The 24,828-nt window shown below is 38.4% G+C and overlaps 2 protein-coding genes across 2 annotated transcripts; one reads left to right on the top strand and one right to left on the bottom strand.

Annotated features, from left to right (window-relative positions):
• Positions 1-56: 56 nt before the first annotated feature.
• Mcm6 (minichromosome maintenance 6) lies at positions 57-12,676 on the top strand. The gene is made up of 14 exons (XM_074107323.1): positions 57-433; positions 561-984; positions 1,505-1,696; positions 3,236-3,408; positions 3,862-3,985; positions 4,418-4,556; positions 5,449-5,606; positions 6,193-6,345; positions 7,352-7,657; positions 8,162-8,346; positions 10,054-10,175; positions 10,921-11,043; positions 11,670-11,815; positions 12,499-12,676. Exons 1-14 carry the CDS (start codon positions 342-344, stop codon positions 12,616-12,618), a joined length of 2,457 nt encoding a protein of 818 aa, XP_073963424.1. The 5' UTR covers positions 57-341; the 3' UTR covers positions 12,619-12,676.
• Positions 12,677-12,954: 278 nt separating this feature from the next.
• Positions 12,955-20,764, bottom strand: Mlh1 (DNA mismatch repair ATPase Mlh1). Its single transcript, XM_074107325.1, has 11 exons — positions 20,484-20,764; positions 20,321-20,384; positions 19,300-19,499; positions 18,498-18,768; positions 18,179-18,335; positions 17,504-17,587; positions 17,050-17,192; positions 15,421-15,947; positions 14,386-14,522; positions 13,705-13,830; positions 12,955-13,324 (listed from the first exon to the last, which is right to left on the bottom strand). Exons 1-11 carry the CDS (start codon positions 20,594-20,596, stop codon positions 13,023-13,025), a joined length of 2,124 nt encoding a protein of 707 aa, XP_073963426.1. The 5' UTR covers positions 20,597-20,764; the 3' UTR covers positions 12,955-13,022.
• Positions 20,765-24,828: the final 4,064 nt, after the last annotated feature.

The raw sequence follows: 24,828 nt of genomic DNA, 5'->3' as shown, positions 1-24,828 counted from the left end.
AGCTTTTACTTTGATTATTTAGGAAAAAATAAATTTGAACGAGAGAGTTAGCTATTTAAGTAGCCATTAAAATCGACTGCTGCTGTGGATTTTTTTATTAGTACCTCAAACATAATTGAAGCTTTTCCCGCGTAAATTCCGTAACTGTCACCCACCACCAGCCAAACGGCATCTTTGTTTATCACGCAAAATTATTATTTTTTATTGTTTTAGTAATTACGTTGTATGTATTGCTATGGATTTAACGGAATAAAGTTAAATTAACAAATCAACAACCCGGATATACTGTAACACTAATCTTTAAATAGTGAGAAGTGACCTGACGTACAAAAAACATAAACATGGATGTCGCCGATACCTATGCGACACAAAGTCAAGTAAAAGACGAAGTAGGAGTTCGCTGCCAGAAGCTTTTTCAAGACTTCTTAGAAGAGTGAGTATCTAAATGTACATTATGCTACAAAATATCAATTTAGTTGGTTTACACTGCAACGGTAAATGACAAAGGTATCTTTTGAGGTTATGTTATTTAACCTTGTTTAAATTTGATACATTTTCAGGTTTAAAGAGGAAAATGACTTAAAATACGAGAAAAACGCAAAAGAGCTTCTCAAACCAGAAATCAGCACTCTTGAAATCAGTTTTGATGATGTGGAAAAATATAATCAAAATCTTGCAACCACTATAATTGAAGAGTATTACAGAATATACCCATTTATCAATCAGGCTATTCTTAATTATGTAATAAGTCTTGCTGACCCTGGAATGAAAAAGGATCTGCAAGGCAAAGAGTGTTATGTTGCCTTTGTTGATGTGCCAACAAGGCATAAAGTAAGGGAATTAACCACAGCCAAGATTGGTACTCTTATCAGAATCTCAGGTCAGATTGTTCGAACACACCCTGTGCATCCAGAGCTAGTTTCTGGTACTTTTGTATGTTTAGATTGTCAGACAGTTATTAAAAATGTGGAGCAACAGTTTAAGGTAATTTATAACTGTTTAATTTTTTTATACTTAACCCCTCGTATGCTTAGATGTGTATTCGTGCCAGATCATGAACTGCGTAAGCATGAATATGTTCCAAATCTACGAAGCGGGCAACCTCTACTGATGTAAAGTTGCTGCACCAAGGTGTCAAATTCTGAAACGGCTCCCGCATACAAGGGCTTAAATTGAGTTTTTACTTGTGTGCCACCTTTCTGTGGAACCAGTATAAAAATAATTTATCAAGTTATTATTATTATGAAGCCAAACATATTTTTAGTTGTTTTAATCCTACCATCAAGTTTTTTCTTAACCTAACTATAAAATGACTTTTTTATTAACCCTATGTCTATTTGTTAGCCAGATCTTTTTTAATTTTATTTCATTTCAAAAATTTGTATTATTTATGACAATAAAGACTGGAATTCTGGTTTTTGTTTTATAGTTCCTCCACATGAGCGAATACACAATATGCAGTAAATAATATCTGAAAAACAAAACAATATCATCAATTTTACAGTACACAATCCCAACAATCTGCCGCAACCCAGTATGTGCCAACCGGCGTAGGTTCATGCTGGACGCAGATAAATCTGTCTTCGTAGACTTCCAGAAAATCCGCATCCAGGAAACACAAGCAGAACTACCGAGGGGCTGCATCCCGCGGTCCTTGGAAGTTATATTGAGGGCAGAGGCTGTGGAGTCTGTGCAGGTGAGCTACCAGCGAAAGCTTTACAACTGCGGCTAATGCACAGGTAGCTTATAGCTGATGTGTGCATATCATTGTTCTCTTGTGTAACTGTCTTCAAAGAACTTATCAAGTCTGTCTATTGTTAAAAGACAATATCGCGATTTATTGTGCTTGTCATTAGGCTCTGCTCTGTGAAATCAAACATTGTTTGTTACTACTCCTCTGGTAATTTGTTGAGCTCACACAATACAGGCTCGACCTAATGTGTGAACCACAGTAAAACTTTAGTTCATAAGTAGCATGGCAATTTCAATGTATATCTCTATGACTGTGTAATCTTAATTTCGGTAAATAAATCATTATCTTATCTTATCTGTTTTTAAAAGAATTCACTTAAAGTACACTGATCACACACTGTCTCGAGCAAACTGTTCCACTGTTTCACAATGCGGTAGCCTAGGATGATACTAAAGATAAGAAACAAATTGAGATACTTGTACAAAGGCAGACTGATGAGGGGGGGGGGATTGGAGTATAATGTAAGCAGAATATTTGTTATTTTTGAAACTTCCCACTTGTCAGCAAAAGTACAGTTCTAACACACTGCTCTCCATGCTTACCTAACAATAACCAGTACATTTTTTAATATGTTCTGGATTTTTTTGTGTGTAAATAAATCATTTATTAAAATAATCATATATTTAAATAAATGATTTATTTACACACAAAATACAGAAAAATTAACAAATGAATAGGTAACAAACATTACAAAAGAGAAGAAAATTAAACTTATAGTGAAATCTACCTATATGAAGTCTAGAAAAATAAAGAATTTTAGAGACCAAAACTTAAGGAATCTCTACAGACATTTAATTTATTAAGCCGTGATGGCCGCGTGGTTTGACCTATGGCCTGTCAAGCAGAGGATCGTGGGTTCAAACCCCGGCTCGCACCTTGAGTTTTTCGAAATTCATGTGCGGAATTACATTTGAAATTTACCACGAGCTTTACGGTGAAGGAAAACATCGCGAGGAAACCTGCACAACCTGCGAAGCAATTCAATGGCGTGTGTGAAGTTCCCAATCCGCACCGGGCCCGCGTGGGAGCTACTGCCCAAGCCCTCTCATTCTGAGGGGAGGCCTGTGCCCTGCAGTAGGACGTATATAGGCTGGGATGATGATGATGATTTAATTTATATATTGTTGACAATATTACCCTCCAGATGTCCAATGTTATCAAAAATAAGCTATACCAAGATTCCCCCCCCCCCTCCCCAATTCTTTTTGTTGCTTACGTAATACTTCAACAAACTGAAACATAGACATGCATCTAAATATAATTTATGCATGAAGTATGGAAAGGACTGGATGAGCACTGCTCAAAACAAACAAAAGTGGAAAGAGATTGAGGAGGCTTTTACCCAATAGGGGCCATAACAGTAAACTACTTATCAATTAAAAATTTATATATAAACTTATTGTACTGTATGGATACATAAAGCTTTAATAATAATATCAACTAAAATTTAAATAAGAGTTACATGATTGTTACGTCTTCCAGGCAGGAGATCGATACGACTTCACAGGCACTCTAATAGTGGTACCTGACGTAGGGTCCCTCTCGCTGCCTGGGGCTAGAGCGGAACTGACCACTCGTACGCGGCAGAACAACGAGGGGCAGATGGAAGGGATCAAAGGGCTCAAAGCTTTAGGCGTGCGGGAATTACATTACAAGTGAGTACATTTTATTTAAGAGGGAGGCCTTTCAGCAGTGGACGTCTTCCGGCTGATGATGATGATGATATTTATATTACTGTAGCCTTTACCTGGGGTTTCACTCTCGTAAGCCATTTAATATATCTGGCAGTGATCAGTGCACCTTCAGTGAATTCTTTTAAAAACAGACCTGATAAGTACTTTGGAAGACAATTACATAAGTGAACAATGATATGCACGCATCAGCTATAAGCTGCCTGTGCATTATAAATAATAATAGTTGAATTGAAATTCTGAAATTTCACAAAACCATATTTATTCCTCAAGTAAATCTAAGCATTTTGGCGCAGGCTTTCGTGTTATCGTCTGTTGCGATTTTCTTTCCTTTTAATCCCAATATTTTTTGCATCTGTGTATCCGTAATTCGCCATTGGTGGTAGGTAGGTAATAACTGTTATTTATTCTTTTCAGAACGGCATTCTTAGCATGCAGCGTGCAAGCGATATCCCGAAGATTCGGCACCGCAGAGCTGTCCACAGACGATATGACCACTGAAGATATGCGGAAACAGATGACTGACAAGGAGTGGGATAAGGTATACATATTTAATAAGGGCAGCTGAGGGCATCCGCTAATTCGCGCGAGTGCACGGCTTGGTGCGGGCGCGGCGTGCTTGTATCATGACTTCTAATAGAGCAGCGCTGCGCGAGGCGTGTCTCTGCTCTAAAGAAACCTATTTAAACAGCACCCCGCGCGAGTTTGCGAAGGCCCTAAGATAGCGCCGCGCGCGTGCATCAGTGACGTGGGATCGTAACAGCTCGATTCCCACCTGTTGGCATATTGTCTAACGCTCCCGATTGCACTGTGCGATGGCCTTCACCATCTCTATCTACCCTCACCCTATACCATGTGACAGAAAGAGGCGGTGAAAGCCAGCTGGCTTGGTTCAAAAATTGCGTTTTAATATTGTCATCCATCATAGCATTAGCTGTGTAAAGAACGCATTAAATATTTTTGTATATTTCAGGTATACGAAATGTCGCGAGATCGCAACCTATACAACAACCTGATCGCCAGCCTGTTTCCAAGCATCCACGGCAACAACGAGGTGAAAAGAGGAATCTTATTGATGCTGTTCGGAGGCGTCGCTAAAACTACTATCGAAGGTACGTGTTGCAAGCAAAAAAATATGTTTCGTCATGCATATGTGTGTGTAGTGCAAATGCAAGCTAGATAAGATCTAAGGATTTTTAAACTTTTCAGAAGACAAGATTTTTTTAGATTTTTCAAATCTTTATTAAAATGCCACAAATGTTTTTTTTTTATATGGTCACTAATTTAATAATATGACTTAATAATTGTACTATAGCCTCTTTATTGTATATAACATAAAAAATACAGAAATGGCGGCAAATGCTATGGCAATGGGGGGTAAATTATATATTACGATCGAGAACAAAAGCTGAAATTGCGACAAAAAATATTTTTCACTTCTTTTCTCATGCTCGTAAAATTTGTGTTTATGCTGGGTCTAGGCGACATAAAATAACTTTTTATGCTCTAGTCACTATAGCTAGAGCTAGAGTCTAGTGCATAAAGAAAAAAAAACCTTCGTCGAAGACCAAGGCAATTAGGTGTAATCAGCCACAAACAAAAAAGTTTTTTCATATATTTTTTTAATAATTTTAATTTATATAAAACTAAAAATCAATCAAATAGATCAATAAAAACTAAAAAAAATACAATTTTAATAGTAATGCGTGAACAATAAAAGGTACGTAGTAAGTGAACAATTGTCCATTGTTGCTTTCATTTCCTCGCCATCGAAGTGAATAGCAGAGTGTAAAACTCGACGGGTCTATCAACCCTCGCCGTACTGGCTCGGGTGGCTATTTGAATGTCTCGGGTAAAATGGCTTTATGCTCTTGTTGTAGAATTTACTATTAGTCACATAGTTAACTATTATATAGTCTGTGATATGGATTGACCGCCCATCTACACCGAGTGGTTGTACATACCTTGAAGTCTTCTTTTTTTCAACGTATAAACTTTCTTCAGGCACTACCCTCCGTGGCGACATAAACGTGTGCATAGTGGGCGACCCGAGCACGGCCAAGTCTCAAGTGCTGAAGCAAGTGAGCGAGATAACCCCTCGTGCCGTCTACACGAGCGGGAAAGCATCATCCGCCGCCGGTCTCACTGCTGCCGTCGTCAAGGTATACCAATAAATGATAAGCCTACTAATGGGTTCCACTGCCGCGACATTATGCTGAGTGGGGCCCAATTTACGATTCGATGTTTTTTTTTTATTTATTATTTCCTTTAAGTGTTTTTCTATATCTCTCTCTCTCTCTCTCTCTCTCTCTCTCTCTTTCTCTCTCTAATGGGCTTGTTCCTAAAAAATATTAATCAGTCCGTCAGTTATCAGAGAAGAAAAAGACTGGGGAAAAATAATATTGGGTAATTCACCTATACAGTCGTTTGAGCATGGTGCGACTTCACGGTCTGCACGACGTCACATTCATTGATTGCTATAATGTGTGCATCGGAGTGTGGCGTCATAGCTCCTAAACGGGTAGTCAGATTTCGATGAGTTTTTGTTCTAAATTAAAAGTAAACCATATTGTTCTTAGCTAAGTTTCAGTAAAATCGATTCAGCCGTTTTTGAGAAATTGAACTTTAAAATGATAATGTCAGGAGTTTTACTAATTTTGTTGCGTGGCCAAACCCGATCAATTAGAATAATTGACTGTTGAAAAAATAAACTATGTAAAAGTTATGTTCTTCCACATTTGTTCCCAGGATGAGGAATCTTTCGACTTCGTGATAGAGGCGGGCGCGCTCATGCTAGCAGACAACGGAGTGTGCTGCATCGACGAGTTTGATAAGATGGACCTGACTGACCAGGTCGCCATACACGAGGCCATGGAACAGCAGACCATATCCATTGCTAAGGTTTGTATACATTTGATTAGTCGGAATTAGTGTTTGGTGCGTGAAAACGTACATGTTTTTGCAAGCATCAAACTCAACTGCATGTCGAATTGGACCCAACACTTCTGGTGGTTGGATTGCCCTAAAGTACCTAGCTTTATACAGTTAAAGTCAGAAATGTTTTACCACATTCATTTCCACAAGTCTTCATGACATTGACGGTGTACTGCCTTTTCGGCGAAATATTTTTCGCCAAATTTCACTTAACAACCAACCTTTCGCCGAAGTTTCATTTGGCAAACCAATCCTTGGGATAACTTTGCTTCGCATTTTTCTTATTTCGCAACATTTTTTATATTGCAAAATTTTACTTCATCACACTTTTATGTGGCAAACAATTATGTAGCAAATGATTGGCTAAGGCAAATAACAAATAGTCAAATAACATTTAGCCAATTTTTACACATAAGGTAGGTAGGTATATCAGTCATGATATATAAATAAAAAGAATAAATGTTAAATTATGTGGCGGTGAGCGAGCGAAGCGAGCGAGCAAGACGAGACTAGGCAGAAGCGACTTGGATAGGTTAGGTTCAGAAGGCTAAGGCGGGAGCGAAGCGTAGCGTAGCTTCCGCTTTAGCCTTCGATGTTAGGTTTTTTTTGTAACAGAACGGAAAAAAATCTTTGGCTTGCTTGCTTGTTTGCTTGCTAAATGAAGGAATGCCAATCAACGCATTTGACAAAAACACAATTGACATCTTAAAAGAATCCCATGTAATAATTTGCATAATAATCATTTATCAAATCATTAGTTGGGAAATGATATCAGTGCGCAATGTTGAGTTGGGAAATGAAATTTCGCCTAAATAAAAATATGGGATAAATAGTTTGGGAGTTAATAATTTGCTAAATAATTTTCGCCAAAACATTAGTAAACCGACATTGACATTAGATTCATTTTTACTTGGTTTGTGTAAAAAGTTTTTTCACTACATCTTTTTACCATAAAATTCCCAAATCTTGCCAGGCTGGTGTCCGAGCAACTCTCAACGCCCGTACCTCGATCCTGGCCGCCGCAAACCCCATCGGGGGTCGCTACGACCGCGCCAAGTCCCTCCAACAGAACGTGGCCCTGAGCGCCCCCATCATGTCCCGATTCGACCTCTTCTTCATACTCATTGACGAGAGCAGCGAGATGGTAGACTATGCTATAGCGAGGAAGATTGTGGACCTGCATTGTAATAAGGAGGAGAATTATGATTGTGTTTATACGAGGGAGGATCTGCTGAGATATATAGCGTTTGCGAGGTCTTTTAAGCCGCTTATAACGGAGGTAAGTGTTGTTGGTTTTTGTCACATAGTTGTACAAAACTGAAACCGAAAACTCATCGAAGAATTCGCTATTGTACTCCAATAACTGCTTGGATTTAGAGTTTCCCCTCACCTCATCTATTAACGAGGAATCGGCTTCAAATCGACGTTTTTATCGCTGTTATTGCGAGGAACTTCTTGGCGCTTGTAGGTGAAGTAAGAAAAAAAAATGGCGAATTCTTTAACTTATTTTCGAAATATTGTAATAGTGCTCGTTTGCCCCTGTAATAAAATAAAATAGTTTGCAAATTTTTAGGCAAACGCTAATAAATAATGAAAAAAAAATACCGGGAAAATCGTTAAAATAAAATAATAATAATTGGAAAGCGGAAATTTTAGACTGATATTTTTGTCTCCCTCTAAAAAAAGGCTACTTACCACAGTCCACATAGCCACAAACTGTTTTTAAATGTAACTTTTATATATACTACCGGGCTACACTATAATATAACATACTATTTTACAGGACGCAGGTAAACTCCTAGTAGAGTACTACACGACACTCCGTCAGCGCGACGGCGGCGCGGCGGGCGGCGGCGCGTGGCGGATCACCGCGAGGCAGCTGGAATCCATGATCAGATTAGCGGAAGCCCTCGCCAAGATGCACTGCAGTGGACACGTGCAGCCGAGACACGTGCAAGAGGCTCATAGGTAAAGCAGAACTTCGTGACCACCACGAAAGGGGAAGTCACAAGGATCCCTACCCCCATTGCCTTTCTTATATGACACACATCCCAAAAATTTGCTTTGAGAATTTACAATACATGGAGTGATCTCTCTCCATGCAGTTGTGATGTATACTAGTCGAAAGATAATAAGGCGGCCACTTGAATTTTACCGGTAAAATGAAATCATAAATATATTTGCGTTTTTTAATTGAATACATTTACTTAAATGAAAAGTATTTTGTATCGTGTTAGGTTCTCTTTATTTTACATAAAAACACATGAAATTAACAAATAAAATAATAAGAAGTACAAAGGCGAACTTATCCCTTAAAGGGATCTCTTCCAGTTAACCTTTGATCGATTGACAGGATATCAGAAAAAAGCGTAGACACTAACCCCCTTATTCATAAAACTTAACAAGCCTATGTTAACTAACAAATGCATTGTCCCTTTCTAACAAATACAAATGTCGAAGTGACAGATAAGGACAAACGAATTTTAGCGGCATTTTAACTAAAATAGGTTTGATTGTCGTTTATGAATAAGGGGGTAAGAGTACAATGAAAAGATAAGAGCCGATTTTTTTTTGTTGTTTTAATAAAACCAGTTTTAGAGAAAGAATTTTATAAAGACTTATATTTATTAGTTTGTTGTACAAAATAAGTAATCAAACACAATTGACAAACAATGAGATATATGTACAAAGGCGAGCTTATCCTTAATAATAATATATGTTCGTTTTGGTCCGGTGTCGGATCGCTACATAATAATTTACAGAAAATACTGGCTGTGACCCCTCAATTTTGAGCTGCAACCGCGCTTCGCAGTACGCCTCGAACCGTGACAGAAAATGCTTTTCACACCTCTCCTTCAGAAAAGTAACTTTTCCTCCCTGACGAGAGGGAGCAAAGTGCAACTGTTCTGTTCAAGGCTTTTCTAAGAATTTTATTGCAAATGCCATTTTTTGAAGTTGATAATTGTAAAGCCACGCCATTTTCTATGCTGGTTGTTTTTTAATAATATTTAGAATTTGTTTTTTTCATGTTTCTTAATGCTCGGTGTGAAAAGTTGTATGAGCCACTCGGGAGCAAAATTATTTTCATCTTGGGCGTTAACACTTGAATCCCTCATTACGCTCAGGATTCTATTGTAGAATCCTTCGCTACATTCTGGATTCAATGTACGCCCTCGCCGTAAATACACCATTTTGCTCCCTTGTGACACAAATAACTATTCTTCTACAAGCAGATAAAAAAGCCTCAACGTATCCTTGCCTTCCACTTATACTTTAACTATGACAAGAATTCATAATTTGACGACAGTTTAGTCAAGTGGTAAGAGAACCTGACTATGAAGCTTGAGGTCCCGGGTTCGTTCCCCGGTCGGGGCAATAATACGAATGTTTGTACTTGAGTCTGTGGTGTTTAATATGTATTTAGATAAGAATATATTTATCTATATAAGTATCTTTATTTGTTGTCATGATTTATTATTAATAACTGTTACATAATGAACATAATGCACACATATATACATAGGTACAGATGTCAAAAGAACAGGAATTATTGGCATTATTGTCCAGTACCCACAGTACAAGCTTTGATTAGTTTGGGACTTGATTGATCCATGATATTTATTTATTATTTTACTGTCCTAGGTACGTAATGTATACTGTATTACAATGTTGCAGATTACTGAATAAGTCTATAATTCGCGTGGAGCAGCCAGACATACATTTGGATGAGGACGAGCCCACCTATGAACCTAGCATGGACGTCGACCAAGACATGCCTAATACCAATGGCACTGCAGGTACACAACAATATTATTATTAGAAAGAAATATAATAAAAAGCGGTCAAGCATGAGATGGTGTTAGGGAACACAAACACATTTTAAATTTAACAAAAAAAAATTAAAAAAAATATCACGTTTTCTGTATGGGTAATTGGGTACCCCCTTCATTTTTAATTAATTTTGTTTTTACCTGACTGCAAGGACACGTAATATTTTTTTATTATTTGTTATTATAGCAGCAATAGAAAATAAATTTGCGAGCCGTGGTGGCATAGTGGTTTGACCTATCGCCTCTCAAGCTGAGGGTCGTGGATTCAAACCCCGGCTCGCACCTCTGAGTTTTTCGAAATTCATGTGCGGAATTACATTTGAAATTTACCACGAGCTTTGCGGTGAAGGAAAACATCGTGAGGAAACCTGCACAAACCTGCGAAGCAATTCAATGGCGTGTGCGAAGTTCCCAATCCGTACTGGGCCCGCGTGGGAACTATGGCCCAAGCCCTCTTGTTCTGAGAGGAGGCCTGTGCCCAGCAGTGGGACTTTTATAGGCTGGGATGGGGATGATGATAAGAAAATAAATATGTATAAAATTCAGCCGTCTGTCTATTATAGATGGACAGCAAAATGATAGCAGTAGGATTCCGTTTGTCACCCTTTGGGTATAGAACCCTAAAAAAGACATCGTCTTTTTGACGTCACTAAGAGCTATTATTGCAAGGGATCAAATACTTTTATTTTACGATACTGTTTTTAATTCATAGAAACCCCAGTGAATGGAGATTCCGGAAAGAAGAAACTAACTCTTTCCTTCGAAGAATACAAGACGCTCAGTGACATGCTGGTCGTGTTCATGAGGAAGGAGGAAAATGAGGCGGAGACCAGAGGTAATTAAAATCATTTTGACTGCTTTCCGAATACTGGCATTCTGCTTAACTTTATTCTTTAACCTTTTCGCCGTCACATCAAATACAAGACATCACCCATACGCCAGGCCATATTCCATATTTGCAATGCCTAAAATTAAACCTTGATACAATTGAAAGAAGGTTGCTTTTGCATTGAAGTAATGGACGTATTATATATGTCGTTGGCGTGAAACCTACGGTGCGTGTAGATGAACCGTTGGCGTCGAAAAGGTTAACTCAACTACAATTCATTTAACTATATTTATTTTGGTACTACAGGTATTTTGCACTTTATTTTATTTTGTACTTACATACATTCAATTCTTTTGAAGATTCGTTTAATTTTAATATTAAGTTGCAGTACCTGGACGACCGAGGCGTTTTCCCATAGATAAGACCAAGCTAGATCGATTGCTCGTCTTCGAAAAACCCTACATACAAAATTTCATCGAAATCAACAAATAAACCCAGTAAACGTTTAAACAGTTAAAACACGTGTACCGCGTCAAGGCGTCAAAGTATTCAGACATATCTGCTGAATATTCCGGTTTAATTTTAATACACCCTGAATCGAAAATTAATCTGTTTCCATTTGTCGATGTCAGGTGAAGAAAGTTCGGGCATGCGTAAGAGCGCAGTGGTGAGCTGGTATCTGGAGCAGCTGGTGTCGCAGGGCGCCATCGAGGACGAAGATGAGCTGCTGCAGAGGAAGACCCTGGTCGAGAAGGTCATTGACCGGCTCATGTACCATGTAAGTCTATCTATACAAGTTGACCGAAATATCGATGTAGGAACTTTAGGTGATACATCATACAGTTGAGTATTATGAAGAGTTTGAATCTTTTATGTCTCGGTCAAATGCGTGATATTTTATTTATTTACTATTACTTATACTACCGGCGCCTTTCCTTGTTCGGTGTATTTCTAAGAAATATATCACACTAAACTAACTACCGTGCCGTCCCCCCTCCCTCCCTGCAATTGTGACACGGTAATGAGAATTGCCACCATCGTTTTTCCAGCACTTAAGATAATTCTACCGTGTCGCTTATGTAGGAAAAAAATTACACGGTAATGAGGGCTACTTGACAGGCGAAATATCGCTAGATGACGTCACAGTATTGCTTGTAATTGGCTCATTTAGTTATACTAACACACATTAAATGAGCCCTTTACAAGTAAGACCGTAACGTCATACGGACCTCACTATACAAACGCCATCTAACGATATTTCACCTGTCAAGTAGCCAGCCCTCATTACCGTGTAATTTTTTAGCATTAGACTGGTGCACAGATAAATGAGAATGACCGAAATGCGGAGCCAAAAATCATCATCGACCCTAGAGTTTAGTAATGTTAATTTTATTTAGGTACTATATATATATCTAACTAAACTCTGTTTAGGTTTCTTTAGAAAACTCACTTTTTTTGCAGGATCAAGTAATAATACCCCTGTCGACCACTGGCCTCAAGACCACGCAGAAGTCCTCGGATCAAGAGGTAGAGGACGACCCGCTGTTGGTCGTCCATCCCAACTATGTGGTCGATACATAATCTAAATTTTATGTTAAGTGTTAAGCCCGCCTTTTTTGATTAAATCGTTTTTACACTATCATGGTATTTTCATTTGCTCTTGGCTTATTATAAAATAGGTCACCAGAATTCGTAATTTAGAAAAGTACTCTTTTTAGTTAAAGAAATAAAAAATAATAAGGGTAAATAAATAAATTTAAACGTTTCCGAATCACTTTCATGGGCACATTTTGTAAAAATGGCAGAACAGAACCTCAAATACACAAACGAAACGACCATCAAAATCTACAACCAATTCATAAAAAGTGTGCCCACGGTAATGAGACGGTTGAAGCGCTCGAAGGATAACCCGTAAACTGAACTTCATTAAAAATATAATTGGATTTTTACTTACAACGAAAACAATGACACATTAACGACATTCGTCAACACCTCTCAAACACTTTGTACAAATCTGGCAAGTTGGCGATCTGTAGTATGGCACCATTGCTCACAAAACTAGTAGGCGGCAAAAAGTTTCTTCTTAAGGCAGGAAAAATAACGTGTTCTTGTTTCCACTGCTCGGACTTTACCGACTCTGTGGTAGCATCTGGGTTTGGCTGGGAGTAAAAAATGGCGGTTTGTCGGCTTATAGTGTCGAAACATGGTTTTTCTGCGTCCCAGTTTACTTCAGTGACCAGACGCACGAGGTATGTTGGTAGACTGCCCATGAACGGGGTATGGTTATCTGAAAAGATTACAATTTTAGGTGGATGGGTTGGTAAAACAACCAACACAGCAACCATACACAACCACAACAGCCATAGACAACTTTTTTTTTTTTACGGCTCAAACGTGTTGCAGCCTACAGCCTGTCTAGACCGGCCGACCTAGCTCATTTACCTGACTTACTTACCTAATATCGCTCGGGACTCGTCGGTCTTCTTCGTTTTCCCGATAAGTCAGATGAGAAAGAAAAAGTAAACCTATCTTTTGTTTCGAGTTCCCATCCCAGCGACATTAGCAAGGTAGTTTAAGTGCACAGTTTTTATATTTCGTGATCCACGTCTTTAACCGAGTGCAACTATAATGTAAATTAAATGAAGAAACTTTTAAAAAACAACAAACCTAATAGTAACGGTAGGGCCAACAATTCTCCACTACCGCTCAGTTCTAGCGAGAAATACTCTAGCAGCATTGCTCTTTTACTAGTTAGCAGCTGTGCCATTTGCTGGGCCATCTCCCTCATATCTCCTGTAAAAAAATATCTGGGATTCAATCAAGTTCAATCATATTAAATATAATGACCCGGATAACTCACGTCTTAAATCGAGTTTAGCTCGACATGTTTCGGGCTAATCCGTAGCCCTTCGTCCGGAGCAAAGCGACTCAGCGGCTGCTGCAACTACGGATTAGCCCGAAACATGTCGAGCTAAACTCGATTTAAGACGTGAGTTATCCGGGTTATTATATTTAATATGAGTGAGTCTCACGGTAGTTTCATGTTCAAGTTCAATCAAATTACAGAGCGATTGAACCGAGTTGGTTACGGCTATGGCTGATGATGTTGAATAGAACATTGCACTTTTTACTAAAAGCTTGTGTCCTGCCCTGCTTGTTATTGGGTCAAATCTTGGAAGATAATATGACTGGTCGGATCTATAGCAGATGTTAATGCCAGAAAAGGCAACAAAAAGTACAGTCGGCAAAAAAGCTTGCATTAAAAATTTAATTTTAACAAAAAATATATATATCCCAGAAGCACCACTGTCCCATGAAACACAAAGTTACGAACAGTCATTTACTTACCTAGGTCAGGATCCCATTCAGACTCCTGCGCAGACAGTCCCAATACAAACAGCTCTTCAAGAGGCAGCGGGTTCGACAGCTTGATCAAACCCAAGTTCTGGAAGTCATACAGCACTGTTTCATAGAATAACTCTTCCCTGAAAAATGATAAAAAATACTGCATGTCATATAGGTGTCGATTCGTCTTAAAAGCAACTAGTCGTAATCATTTTTTGACGATTTTTTTTTAAAAACATGGTTTGGGCTGCGTCAAGTCAAGGTACTTAGCGCCTCAGCTACGAGGCATAGGAGTTTCGCGAAACGGAGCTTCGTCGAATTTGAGTCAAAGAATTTTAGACCACTGCTACTTACTTAGACCTGTTTCTTCTTAGATCAATTGCTAATTTGCTACTTAGACCAGATGCTTTTGAGACGAAATCATTCTAACCCCATGGTTATAGTCTACTTTTATACGAGTACCTGCCAAATTTCAAATGAATTAATTTGAGATATAATGTTCAGCCACTGCCGACTTCATTTATGTACCTAATGAATTCTTGCACTGAATTTTTCGGACTTTCTTTATGTCCGAGATTACCACAGATATAGATTACACTAGATTACGCAAATGCATCTACGTCGGGGTTGGCCCCATACAAAGACTGACCGCTAACTGACTAATCATGACTAGTGATTGACTCGAGCCCCACGGCGCGGGCGGGCGGCACATTTGAATCGATTTTGCGCGGACATCGGGGAATTCAGATCGCTAATTCGCTCTTGAGACGTCACGGTAGATATAAAAAAGTGACACGGTTGGTTTTCATACAGATTGAGGTGTTTGCGTTATCTAGTATAATCTATCTGTGGAGATTACATTTGAAATTAACCAGGAGCTGTACGCTGAAGGAAAACATCGTGAGGAAACCTGTGAAGTTCAAATTTCGCGGGCCCGCGTGTGAACTACGGTCTAAGCCCTTTCATTCTGAGAGGAGGCCTGTACCTTGTAGTGAGACGTATGATGATGATGATTATAAGCTATAGTCAAATACTCACGCTAGCCTCGTAGTATCACACAAGTACAACTTAGTAGAATGCTGCACCAGTGACTTGTGCAAATCAATGCATCCAATGAATATCAGATTCGCCAAAATCTCCCTCAAATTCGAATTGCACTGCCTCTCTATCTCCATTCTCAGTTGCTTCACGCTCGTCAACTTAGTCTCAGTTCTTTCATACTGAAACGTTCTAGTTTTAAATGATTCCTTTGGATCTATGTATGTTATGTTCGCTTGGTCTGGAACTGGATTTTTCCATTTGTCAGGCATTTTGTTGATCGCTACTGGTTCTTCCACAAGTGACATATTCAAATCCTCATTTTCATTGTCATTTTCACTTGTTACTTTGACATTAGGGTGTTCTACAGCTTTAGTTTGTTCTTCTGGTTTTGGTCCTGTTCTGAAGAATTTGTCTATCTTTTGGACGTCGGGATTTACTCTGACCATACTGTTGGCGTAGACTTTAGCTCCGTCTGTCGTCTTTTTGACCATTTCTTCGACCATTGTCGCACCAGGCAAACGGGCCTGTGAATAATGAGATGATTTAATTAAACTTAGTTAAAAACCATCGCTTTAATAGACTAACGGGCTGTTTCACCACCAATTGATTAATTTTAACTGATGGATAAATGTGATGCCGTCTCCGTCTATTCAAAGAAAACAAACAGAGACGGCATTACATTTATCCGTCAGTTAAAATTAATCAATGGGTAACAACCCCTTACTTTCGATAAAAAAGTCATTCAAATTGGTCCTTTCGTTTAGAAACTATGATGCCACAAACCAGGGCTTGTTAACGTTACCACATGCATACTGTTGTTGAGTAGATCTTATAGCATTAACAAAAGTTCTAATGTAACAGAATCATGACCAGGGACGCCGCTATTATATAAACGTTAACTTTAGGAACAGGTTATAACGTTACCATTTTTATACTGGTAAAAATAATATAATACGGTACATCGTTTAACGTTAAGTCTGTTTGACAGCGGTAACGTTACCAACTTTTTTACGGTATTTGAAATCCTGCCACAAACAGACACATAGCGGTCAACTATATAACCCCTTTGGCGGGGGTAAAAAAGCGGTAGGTTGACTCATAGAAAATGCCTGAAAGCAACTTAACAATTTGACTTTTGCACACATCTTTTTCTATCAAATGAAGATTAAATAGATTGATAACCAAGGGTGGAAAGTGACCCATTTCACCCGAGATATTTCTGGTGCTCGAACGAAGTGAGAGCGCCAATAGTTCGAGGGGAAATGGGTAATTTCACCCGAGTTAGACACTACTTTTCATTTCGACTGTGAGGAAAGTAAAATACTACAAAAAAAGAGAATAATAATAAATTGAATTTATTTATATCCAACCTTCAACGGTACCTTTTCAACAGGCCACTTGCCACGGCCGACTATAAAAAAAATCGAGTTGGTCACGACCAAGGAGCTTATATACAAAACTGTAGGTTGAACGCCGAACTAAGAAGATTGACTTTTATTACTTATTTATATATTACATCTCTTTCTTTCACATTTCACAAATGACTTCCGTCTCTTTGTTAACCTAACTAAAGAAAGAGATGGAATATGTTTGTGATGTAATTGAAAATAAATAAGGTGACCAAACCTGCGTATACATGACTCTAGTGGAATTGCAGCTCAGCAACTTGGCCTCCATACACGCCTTTAGTTTTTCTATAATTTGTTCTTCGTACAAGAACTGCACTTCATGCTTTGTTGGATGGACATTGACATCCACATTTTTAGGATCTGGAAAATTACAAATAGATGGATAGCATTTTTGTGCCCAAACACAAACTAACTAATACTACAACTTTACTACTATAACTTTACTATTCCCCCTGAGAATCGTGTCCAGAATCATAACCAAAAAATTAAAAACCTTACATAAAAAAACAAGTCTTGTAGTTTAAAACTTTCATTCAAAATTTCGGATCTGACAAGTTTAAGGTTAAATTAAATATTTTATTTACGTCACCAACACATACTTGTATGATATGGCTTTGATTCTCGCTAATATTTACGTGAGCTTATAAAACCATCAAATTCATAACACTTACCCAATTCTATACTTAAGTAGACGAACGCATGCGAATTCTTTGGCAGATATGTAGAGTACACAGAGTCAACGGCTTTGCGAATTGCTAAAAAAAAAACATTTGAAAAACAATCGGGAACAGACATTCTTAACGATATGCGAAATTGTAACCACATAAATTATGTATTAAAACAAAAGCATCCTTTGTAAAATGTGCTTGGGCAAGATTTATTGCAACCTTTAACCTTACAAAACAGAGGCTGTATTGTCTAAAGGGGTGACGGTCGCGATCGCATAGACCGTCTCTTTCTACCCCAGTCTTATAGCATGTGACAGAATGAAGTGGTGATAACCTAACCAACAAAAAGTTGGAAAACCGCATACTTTGTCCCTTCAAAGTTCAATACCTCAAAAACGGCTGAACCGATTTTAATAAAACATTTCTAAGAACCATCGCTAGAAAGAAACCTTGATTCCAAATAAAAAAACCGCATTCAAATCGGTCCACCCGTTTAAGAGCTATGGTGCCACAGACAAACAGACACACATAGCGATCAAACTTATAACCCCACACAAAACGGAACTTTTAGTAATTCATCATACATCATTATTGTCCCAGCCTGTATACTGCCCACTGCTGCTGGGGCAAGACCAGTATGAGTAATTAATAAATGCAATGGATTGCAATATTACTCACATGATGAATCAACAAGCCGATGATTGATAAACAACAACATGACTCCTTTCTTATGCGAATAGTTAACATTTGTGATAAAGCCATGGACAGACAGTTTCAATGCATCATCCTTTATTTCTATTTCCATTAGCTCCCTTGCTATAGAGTTTCCATGAATCTGAAACATTTCACATCATCATCACCAACCAGCATTGAATAAAAGCATCCCTCTTAGAATACCAAAATGAACGACAACTTGTCACTCTCATACACCAGTTGCCCACAACTCTATGTTGTCAGTCCAGACAGAAAATTTGTAGGCACCACATGTCATACTCACAATTCTCACATTCTCCACAACTGTAGAATTGATTGGTGTCTTCAAATCAGTTTTCTCACCAAACTTCTTCAACGTGAACCCGACATGGCTATTATGAATGGCATATCCACCCACCACATCCATTATATGGGTGTATTCTTCTGTAGGGCTTCTTAGGGCCTTCTTGCGGGCTATGACATTGTAGAATAGGTCTTCCACTGTAATCTGAGTGCCATTGTTCCCCGCACACGCTTTTATAGGTCCTTTCAGTTTGCCATCTTCATATGACGCCCTGAAAGGTGTAATAGGGTTAAATTTAGAAAATGCTTCCAGACTGGTACCATAGACACAAGTAATGTAACAGCGGCTAACAACGCAATCAGTGGAAGGATGATGCACAAGGAACTCCTCCAAGAATATATTACTCTCCCATACCAACAACCTCCCAATTCTATAAGGAGTAAATTAAAACGATGTATTATTTTGAATTGATTGTTTGGATTATTCTGATGAGTTGATTGAAAAGAGCAATACTATTTACAAAATTAGGAGTTTCAATGGAGTTAAAGGCTATTAAAAGTGGCGAAACTATTTTGAGATGTCTACAATTACATAAAAGTGTTTATGAATATTCATCTCTACTTTAGGCACTAAAAATAATTTTGACCCAGTTACTTTAGTTTTTCTTTTGTTGATAGTGTTCCAGACTTTGGGTTGTTTTGTATGATTTGTTAGAATTCCATTATTTGTGCCTTGTTCTTTCTTTGCAGTCTGGTTGCCCTTGACAAAGGTATTTGATAGTAATATTGGTATTATATCTTACTTATATGCGCATTTTGCAGCTGCAGTTTTGGTCAGGATTGTCAGATGCGCTATGTGGCTGATGCTCGCAAGCGCCTCCCCTCGAAACCCATAAGTATTAATCTCCTGCAAGTCCTCGTACTGGCTGAGTTTGGATGTGGTGAAGCGTTCACAGACAATGTCCAGGTTGTCACTGCGAATGCCTGTACCATTATCTTGAATCTAGAACAAGACAAAATCAGCCAAGTTAGGATATTATGATAAAAATTAACTTGTAAAATTTGTTTGTTGCCTATGTGTATCATTGAAATTTTTTTAAGTTTGCTCTTCAGTATAATATAAAAATGTTATGTTGTTAGAGAAAAAATAACATTTCTTTAGCAAGAATAATACCCACCCACCTAAATACTTACATGTTTTTTATTCAAATGGTAAAATATTCCAGGATTTCTAGAAATATTTCTATTCTAACATTGAATTGGTATAATAAGGAGAGAGCGGATTTGAAGTAGCAATTAGAAGTTTAATATGGATATGACTAGTCTGATTGGTTAGGTTAGGTTAGGTTAGATATCATCTTGTTTATTGGTCTTACAGTTATCTTATTACTTACTTACCGCAATGCAATCTTATCCTCTTAGGAGAGTAAGTAAGTAATATGATAACTGCACTACTAACGCCCAAGTCAAATTTTTGATTTATGAACCTTTATGTAATTTATGATAGTTTGATGTTCGAATTACAATAAGTCCTTTATAAAGGACTGTGCGTTAGGAGGTTAAAGGTAATTCAATTCTATAAATGTTATTCTTGCAACAAACTATATGTATAGAAAAATATTTTTTTATAACTAAAGGAGTTTTATACGCTCAAACATATAGATCCTATTTATTACGTACCTTTTTGATAAAAATAAATTCTTACTTGTACTAGTCTAGTCTTATCCATATAAAACTTGTAATCGCTACTTCAAATCTGCTCTCTAATAATAGGTTGTTAAAATGCTTGCTTCACAAGCAGTGCATACTATTGTAATAAATTACCTGCAAGTATTTTAAACCTCCGGCCTTCACAGTAATAATGATGTTAGTTGATTTGGCATCTAAGCTGTAACATTTAGGTACTTTTGTTAACAATGTAAGTATAAAAATAATATTTGAAATGTTGAAAACATAATAAAAATCATACAGTTTACTAAAAAAATACCTGTTTTCAATCAGTTCTTTCAAAGCATTCGCCGGTCTTTGCACAATTTCACCGGCTGCTATACGATTTACCACATCTTCGCTTAATTTTCTTATGATGCCAGGTTCACACATTGTATTTAGTTCACGTAGATTCGTAATCGATATTACTCAAATGAATTAATTGTATAACGATAAGCAAAAACAAAACCTTTACATAACATAAGTATGAAGAAACTTTGTGAACAAAACAAAATAATAACCTATTTTGAATAGCGAGAATATTATAGCGCCACTGAATGAACTGACAGTGTTGCCAACAAAACAACTCCAGAATCTGATATAGCTATTTTTCAGAGCTTGAGTAGCCTAACGTAGCCAAATTTAAACTGAGGTCAATCAATCAATCTTTTTTTTTTAAATACAGCTCGTTTATATTTTTTTTTAAATTTCGAGGTTGAAAAAGACACTATCGGTTGGCCGTTGTATGGTAGCTTCGGTGTTCAGTACTCGGATGAGAACCTAAAATAAACAACATAAAACATACATTTTGTTTAACTACCTACAGCTATAATTTGTTATTTTTATAAACTTAAATAATACATTTATAACACGGGTGTGTGCTAGAGCAAGAAGGAAATTAATTTATGTTTACGGGGCGAGGGAATCGGGGAATGGTCTCGGACCCGTAGTTTTTCAAGGAAGACTGGAGAGCAAACATGCCCCAAACGTAGGCGGATAATAGTGGACGTGAAATTTTTGGGGATCGATCTGGATTTGAAGAACCACGGCTTAGTGGGCAGATCTGGGTGAAGTTTCCCATTGTGTTTGTGTTAAGATTGATAATGAATGGGCATGTAGATATGCATTATCTCTATTGCATGGCATGCCTTATGACCTTTTGTGTAATGACAACACCATGGGTTGTCTACTGCTCTCTATCTCGTCTTCCGTCCGTCGACTCACTGCTTGTTATTTTGTTGCTGTGCTGTAATTGAATAAATCCTGATTCATCTGAGAAATCATCCGTCTACATTTTATTGTATCCACGATAAACCTCTGAAAGGACACCGACTGCTGCTCCTACAGGTTATGTATACCCAGTTCACGAAGAACGTGGATGGATGAGGTTAAGCACCTGACTGAACACAAGTAAGCGCAAATATTTATATTTTTTTGGAGCGATATGCCTGCTAATGGTGATGATGTGTTGGAACCTCGTGGCAACATGCCTGCCGCAAACTCGCAAGCGACAGTGATGCATGCCGCAAGCTCTCATGCCAGCATTGAAAAACTGGAAGGCGCTCGCAATTACCATTCTTGGAAATTCGCAGTAAAAATGTCATTGATGCATGATGGATTGTGGGACATTGTGGAGACTGGTACTAATGAGGGAGATGTGCTGCGTGACCAGCGCGCCCTAGCAAGAATATGCTTAGCTACTAAATCAAACCTATACCAATACGTAAGAAATGCCAAAACCGCCAAGGAGGCGTGGAAATGCCTTGCTGACGTCTTCGAAGATTCAGGTTTGGTGCGCAGAGTACTCTTATTAAGGCAATTACACAGAATAGAGTTCTGCAATTTCAAGTCCATGTCAGATTACATAGAAGCTATAATGACAAATGTTCAACAATTGGCCGATATAGGTAAAATAATTGAAGACACTGAAGTAGCAGAGGTATTGTTGAGCGGATTGCCTGTTGAATATGATTCTCTTGTTTCAAATTTGGAGACCGCAAATATGACAAAGAAATTGTCCAGCGAGGTTGTCCGAGCCCGCTTGTTACAGGAGGAATACAGGAAGTCTGACTCCGAGAACAACACTGCATTTCTTTTGAAGAATAGATCATTTAAAGGAAGATGTCACTTCTGCAAGAAAGTAGGTCACATGAAGGCAAATTGTTTAAAATTTAAACTGAAGCACAGAAGCAAGAGTAGCGAAGACCAGGCCATGGCTGCAGGTTTTGAGGTGCACCAGGATGTGTGGTTCGTGGACTCTGGATGTACTTCGCACATGTGTAATTCTCTGGACTCTTTTGTCAATTTGAAGACTTTTAATAATAAAGTGACAGTTGCAAATAATGAACAAATGCAATGTGAAGGTATAGGTGATGTATTTTTGAACTTAAATGGTAAATTAAGAAAATTGTGTAGCGTTTTGTATGTACCAGGTCTTTCAACAAATTTAATATCTGTTAGTAGGCTAATTAGTCGAGGTTACAGCGTGAGGTTCGACAGGACAGGGTGTGTCATTGTAGACAAAGGTCTTAACAGGATTGCGTCTGCTTTTGTACAAAACGGTATGTATAGATTGAGCATAGGTGAGAATTCGTGCAATGTGGTGAACTACAAACCCTCACAAGGGCGAGAGTTTGTTAGTTCCGCAGTTGCTACTCAGGATGCAAAACAATTGTGGCACCAGAGGTTGGGGCATATTAATCAGAGGGATTTGCAGTCGCTTGGGATAGGTTGCCTAAAATCTTTTGTTACAGAACCAAGGACAGCAGGAAGGTAAATGTGTTCCTTGCCTTGAGGGGAAGTTGGCCGCTAAGCCTTTTCCTAAAGGGGCAAGTGTGCTAGCTGATAAACCGCTAGCTCTGATACACTCTGATGTATGTGGCCCACTGCCGAGTAGCTGGGGTGGCGCGAAATATCTGCTCACCTTCACGGATGACTGCACGAGGAAATCATTTGGGTTCTTATTAAAGAAGAAATCTGAGGTATGTGACCGTTTTATTGAATTAGTTAGTATGTTAGAAAGGCAGACAGGGCTGTATGTTAAGTGTCTACGTTCAGATAATGGCGGAGAGTATTGCAACAAACAACTTTCTCATTTCTTGAAAAGAAAGGGTATAGTGCATCAAACAACAGTGCCATATTGTCCACAACAGAATTCCGTATCGGAGAGGCTCAACCGCACTTTAATGAATAAAGTCCGGTGCATGCTGCAGCAGTCGGGACTGGACCGCCGTTTTTGGGGTGAGGCTGTGATGGCCGCCATATATTTGAAGAATAGATCTCCAACAGTGGCATTAGGTGGACGTATTCCGGAGGAGGTATGGACTGGGTCTAGAGTGGACCTTGGTCAACTCCGGGTCTTTGGTTGTATGGCATATGTAAAGGTACCAGATGTTAAACGTGGTAAATTAGATGCAAAGTCAAAACCATATGTGTTTGTGGGTTATTCAGACACAAGTAAAGGTTATAGGTTGGCTGACTGTTTAGACCCGAGAAAAGTTGTATTGTCAAGAGATGTAGAATTTTTAGAAAATAGGTTTTATAATTTTCGACAAAATAATAATGATAATTGCAATAATTTTAATTTGGATTTTATTTATGGATTTATAAATAATGAGGATAATTGCAATGTGTCATTGTCAGGTGATGTGATTGAGAATAGCATTGGTTCCAGCAGTAGGAATGAGAGTACTATTGTCAGTGATGTGAATGAGAGTAGCATAGGAATTTGTAGGAACGAAACGAGTAGTCCTAGGTATGTGAATGAGAGTAGCATAGGAATTAGTAATAGGAACGAAAGTAGTAGTCCTAGTGATGTAAATGAGAGTAGCATCGAGTCTATTAGCAGGAATGATAGTACTGATATAGGAGTTGTAAATGATAGTAGCAACATTTTAGAGAGTATTAAACGTGATCATAATTACTCATTAAATTTTTCAGATGGAGCTGATGAAGAGTATTGCTCTGCAAGTGAGAGTGGCTCTCTATCTGATGGTTCTGCGGGAGTGAAAGAGTGCTCACCGGGCAGCACCACGTCTGCTGGAGGGGAAGTGACGGCAGAGGCGGAAGCCCGACCTTCGACCTCTACAGAGCGTCCAGTGCGTAGTACGCGTTCTGCTCTACCCAAGAGGTATGCCGATTACGATTTATCTTTGATGGCGAATGGTCGTGCGTTCGAGCCAACTACGTACGAAGAGGCCGTATCCAGCGCTGATGCTGATGACTGGCGAGCTGCTATGACGCAGGAATACGACTCGCTAATGAAGAACAAGGTTTGGAAGCTGGTAGACAGACCTAAGAACGTCAATGTGGTAAAAAGTAAGTGGGTATATAAAATTAAAAATGATGCCTCTGGTAATTTTATATGTCATAAAGCACGACTCGTCGCGAGGGGCTTTACGCAGCAGGAGGGGATTGATTACAATGATACATTCTCGCCTGTCGTACGCCACTCTACCATGAGGATATTATTTAGTTTGGCAAATGAACTAGATTTAAATATAGATCACATTGATGTAACTACAGCATTTCTGAATGGAAATTTAGAAGAGACCATTTATATGGAACAACCTAAAGGTTATAATGTAGACCATAGTAAGGTATGTTTACTTCAAAAAAGTATATAT

The sequence above is a fragment of the Choristoneura fumiferana genome, chromosome 25 (genome assembly GCF_025370935.1).
Source record: "Choristoneura fumiferana chromosome 25, NRCan_CFum_1, whole genome shotgun sequence".
Lineage (NCBI taxonomy): Eukaryota > Metazoa > Arthropoda > Insecta > Lepidoptera > Tortricidae > Choristoneura > Choristoneura fumiferana.
The sequence above is the reverse complement of the archived record's forward strand: the minus strand, read 5'-3'. Positions and strand labels throughout refer to the sequence as shown.

Bases quoted from the DNA above. Each gene is read 5' to 3' on its own strand.
- Mcm6 (XM_074107323.1), top strand. From the start codon at position 342: ATGGATGTCGCCGATACCTATGCGACACAAAGTCAAGTAAAAGACGAA. The intron at 8,347-10,053 runs GTAAAGCAGAAC...ACAATGTTGCAG, and splicing joins CACGTGCAAGAGGCTCATAG to ATTACTGAATAAGTCTATAA. The intron at 11,816-12,498 runs GTAAGTCTATCT...CTTTTTTTGCAG, and splicing joins TTGACCGGCTCATGTACCAT to GATCAAGTAATAATACCCCT.
- Mlh1 (XM_074107325.1), bottom strand. From the start codon at position 20,596: ATGTGTGAACCTGGCATCATAAGAAAATTAAGCGAAGATGTGGTAAAT. The intron at 20,385-20,483 runs GTATTTTTTTAG...TAAATGTTACAG, and splicing joins AAAGAACTGATTGAAAACAG to CTTAGATGCCAAATCAACTA. The intron at 15,948-17,049 runs GTTTGGTCACCT...CATTATTCACAG, and splicing joins CTAGAGTCATGTATACGCAG to GCCCGTTTGCCTGGTGCGAC.